Here is a 4434-nt window from a genome sequence, read left to right on the forward strand (position 1 = left end):
GCCTGAGTGGCGCCGCTCGGCGCCCCCGCATCGCACCTCTTGACTGCCTGCTCCTTTTTCCTCCATTTGTTTGTTGTTTTTGTCTTTGCGCCTCTTTGTCCTCCGCCCAAGACACACCAGAGCGAAGCCATACAAAAGCACACATAAGGACGACGAATGCCCTCTGGCAAAGCAACTGCGCTTGCAGCGGCGACACTGCTGGCGCTTCTCGTGGTCGCGCCCGCCGTTGCATCTGCCCAGCGCTCACTCGACTGCCAAAAGGTGTGGGATGGCCCCAGCATCGACAACGACTTCTTAAAATGCCTGTCCAACACCGACCGCATAAAGGGGCAGTGGCGCTACCTTGTTTATCCGGGGGTTTGTGCGCTGCTGTTCGTTGTGACTTTGCTGAGCTTCCCGCTTGTTTTTCTCAGCGTTGTCTGCTGTCGCTCCTGCGGTCAGCCGAAACCAGGGCGGAGCAGTGACGCGTCCCGCTGCTTTCTCTGGATGTGGGTCATTTACGTCGTGCTGTGGAGCGCTGCCATGGCTGTTCTCGTGATATTGGGCGCCAAGCTGCTGGCGACGTCCGCCCACAGTATCATTGACAACACGCTGGATGGTCCGCTGCAGTACTTCAATAACACGGCTGAGAGGATCATTGATTTCACGTCCAACTGGTCCTCGGGTAAGCGTGAGCCCATACATTCCATCGACCTGGACATCACTGCCTTCACCAACATCAGCACCAATGTGACCGATTTACTCATGGATGCCAAGCAGAAGATTTCGAAGTACATTGGATGGGTACCGATTGTGTCGTACTGTGTCGGTGGCGTGGGTGTTGTGCTAATGCTTCTTGTGGTTTTTTTGGCCTGTTGCCGCTGCGGCATCCCGTGCACAACATATTTATTCTCCTGCGTCTACTGGCTCTTCGGGGTTGTGTTCGCACTGCTCGCGGTTGTGGTGACGGTGCTGGCGTATCTCTCTTGGGCCGCCTGTGGCGAGGTGGAGCTGCAGCAACAACGGCAGCCGGGTGTGTTCCAGTGGTATCTTGTGCCGTACTGTGAGCAGACATTTGACTTTGCTGATATCAACAGGGAGGCGGATGATGCGGAGCGGCGGTTCTCCAAAGAGGCGTGCAAAAATTTGCTCAAATCTTGCGATAACAATACCATTTCATTTAAGCCCTTGCTGTGCGGCAACGACATCACATCGGAGGATCAGTGCCCCAACTTTGGCACCATGGCCAGCGTGCTGAGTGCTACCCGGATCAAAGCTTTCACAATGGCGTGTCCCGTGGCGGGCGAATCGTGCACGCTGTTTGAGTGCGCCGCCAACTGCACCAACACAGACGTCAAAGCAGTGGCGTCAGGGATTCTGCAGCTTGCGGCGCAGGCAAGCAATGCGAGCATTGCTCTGTCGTACGCCAGGCCGTTGCTCGACTGCAATTTTGTGGTGGACAAGCTTCTGGGAGCCATGAGTGACTGCAACGAACTGAAGGCGGGGACCCTGATGCTTGGCACTGGCTTCTTTGTTGGGGGACTGATGTTCGGTCTGGCCATCTACATCATGTTCCGCGGCTCCTGCATTTGGGACGCCCGGTTCATCAAACAGGGTACGAGCCCTCGTGGCTTAAATGGGTCAGGGTCGGTAAATGCTGCCTAGAGTGGTTGAGAGTGTATGTTTTCTTGACGTCGTCTTTTTTCTTTTCCTATTTTTGCGTGCGTGACTTCAATTTCTCGAAGATTTTTTTTTTCCGGCTGATTGATGTTTGTGATTTGTTGGTAATGTTAGGGCCGAGGACAGAATATGTAGAAAATACGCGCGGCATACGATAAAAGGTGCGCATTTTTGAAACGGATAAATATACAGATTTATTTGAATATATACTGTGTTTTTTTTGTGTATATCTGTATGTCTCCTTTATATATATATTAGTCAATATGTGAGTGCTGGTTTGTTTCGAACGGTCCCCAACGAGGGAGCTCAGGAATGCGAAAAAAAAACGAATTATACGAATTGGATGCGAGATGCTTATTTCTCCCGGATTTGTGTAAGATGGAGGAGTTTTCCTGCTTTACAGCCCTTTCCCACACCACTTTTGTTGCACCGCTGTCTCTGTTCTCTTTTTGCGGGTGAATTAGGGGTACCGGCAGCTGCGGCGCGCGGCAAAAGGGCGCTTGAGGTGTTGTGGCCGCGAGGCATGCGACGCGGACATGGGCGTGCGCCGCCTGAGCAGCACGCAGAGGGATGTGTACGTGCGGCTGACGGAGTTTCTCCTTGCGGAGGAGTATTGTTGATGCGCTGCGGTCTGGGTTGGGGCGTGGCCGCCTTGTGCATGCCTGAGTGGCGACGCTCGGCGCCCCCGCATCGCACCTCTTGACTGCCTGCTCCTTTTTCCTCCATTTGTTTGTTGTTTTTGTCTTTGCGCCTCTTTGTCCTCCGCCCAAGACACACCAGAGCGAAGCCATACAAAAGCACACATAAGGCCGACGAATGCCCTCTGGCAAAGCAACTGCGCTTGCAGCGGCGACACTGCTGGCGCTTCTCGTGGTCGCGCCCGCCGTTGCATCTGCCCAGCGCTCACTCGACTGCCAAAAGGTGTGGGATGGCCCCAGCATCGACAACGACGTCTTAAAATGCCTGTCCAACACCGACCGCATAAAGGGGCAGTGGCGCTACCTTGTTTATCCGGGGTTTTGTGCGCTGCTGTTCGTTGTGACTCTGCTGAGCTTCCCGCTTGTTTTTCTCAGCGTTGTCTGCTGTCGCTCCTGCGGTCAGCCGAAACCAGGGCGGAGCAGTGACGCGTCCCGCTGCTTTCTCTGGATGTGGGTCATTTACGTCGTGCTGTGGAGCGCTGCCATGGCTGTTCTCGTGATATTAGGCGCCAAGCTGCTGGCGACGTCCGCCCCCAGTATCATTGACAACACGCTGGATGGTCCGCTGCAGTACTTCAATAACACGGCTGAGAGGATCATTGATTTCACGTCCAACTGGTCCTCGGGTAAGCGTGAGCCCATACCTTCCATCGACCTGGACATCACTGCCTTCACCAACATCAGCACCAATGTGACCGATTTACTCATGGATGCCAAGCACAAGATTTCGAAGTACATTGGATGGGTACCGATTGTGTCGTACTGTGTCGGTGGCGTGGGTGTTGTGCTAATGCTTCTTGTGGTTTTTTTGGCCTGTTGCCGCTGCGGCATCCCGTGCACAACATATTTATTCTCCTGCATCTACTGGCTCTTCGGGGTTGTGTTCGCACTGCTCGCGGTTGTGGTGACGGTGCTGGCGTATCTCTCTTGGGCCGCCTGTGGCGAGGTGGAGCTGCAGCAACGACGGCAGCCGGGTGTGTTCCAGTGGTATCTTGTGCCGTACTGTGAGCAGACATTTGACTTTGCTGATATCAACAGGGAGGCGGATGATGCGGAGCGGCGGTTCTCCAAAGAGGCGTGCAAAAATTTGCTCAAATATTGCGATAACAATACCATTTCATTTAAGCCCTTGCTGTGCGGCAACGACATCACATCGGAGGATCAGTGCCCCAACTTTGGCACCATGGCCAGCGTGCTGAGCGCTACCCGGGTCAAGGCCGAAGCAATGGCGTGTCCCGTGGCGGGCGAATCGTGCACGCTGTTTGAGTGCGCCGCCAACTGCACCAACACAGACGTCAAAGCAGTGGCGTCAGGGACTCTGCAGCTTGCGGCGCAGGCAAGCAATGCGAGCATTGCGCTGTCGTACGCCAGGCCGTTGCTCGACTGCAATTTTGTGGTGGACAAGCTTCTGGGAGCCATGAGTGACTGCAACGAACTGAAGGCGGGGACCCTGATGCTTGGCACTGGCTTCTTTGTTGGGGGACTGATGTTCGGTCTGGCCATCTACATCATGTTCCGCGGCTCCTGCATTTGGGACGCCCGGTCCATCAAACAGGGTACGAGCCCTCTTGGGGTTTAGGGAAGCAAACATTAACATGCCGTGCAGGCCTTCTTTTGTATTTATTTCTCCAGTGTGGGCTTGTTTTGCTACGTAGATATACGTATACTTGGGTGGATGCACGGTGTTCCTTCTCTGCCTCTCTTTTCCATCGGCAGCCGACGAGGGATCTGTTTCTTGTGCGATGGCGTTTTCACAAAGTGCCAGGGGACAAAATGTGGAGAGGGGCGGAGCTGCGTTGTATGAAGTGCGGCAAAGAAAGGAAGGCACTGAGAGGGGGAATTGCTCTGCTACCTCATCGTGGAGTCGTTATTGGAATAGGAGGAGAGGAGCGTGTTGATGAGGGGCTGTGCTCCACAGGTGTGAACGACATGCAAGTGCAACATGTGGGGAGTTGGGGGGAAGCTGCGCTCGTTTTCATGAAGCAAAGTCGACATAATTGAAAGCGGTGATTAGTAGGAGCCTGTGAAGAGGGTGTTCGCGAGGAAAGCTAGCTATCTAACTTGATAAACATTTTAA

At 54.1% G+C, this 4434-nt stretch overlaps 2 protein-coding genes across 2 annotated transcripts, besides 1 other annotated feature; both read left to right on the forward strand.

Moving 5' to 3' along the window:
• Positions 1 to 4434: a sequence feature (heterozygous, Esmeraldo-like haplotype).
• On the forward strand, positions 157 to 1644 carry Tc00.1047053505789.10 (hypothetical protein, conserved; the record flags this gene model as incomplete). The annotated part of the gene is made up of 1 exon (XM_798259.1): positions 157 to 1644. One exon carries the CDS (start codon positions 157 to 159, stop codon positions 1642 to 1644), a length of 1488 nt encoding a protein of 495 aa, XP_803352.1.
• Positions 2476 to 3936, forward strand: Tc00.1047053505789.20 (hypothetical protein, conserved; the record flags this gene model as incomplete). The annotated part of the gene is made up of 1 exon (XM_798260.1): positions 2476 to 3936. One exon carries the CDS (start codon positions 2476 to 2478, stop codon positions 3934 to 3936), a length of 1461 nt encoding a protein of 486 aa, XP_803353.1.

This window comes from Trypanosoma cruzi, genomic scaffold (assembly GCF_000209065.1).
Source record: "Trypanosoma cruzi strain CL Brener 1047053515583 genomic scaffold, whole genome shotgun sequence".
In the NCBI taxonomy this organism is placed as follows: domain Eukaryota; phylum Euglenozoa; class Kinetoplastea; order Trypanosomatida; family Trypanosomatidae; genus Trypanosoma; species Trypanosoma cruzi.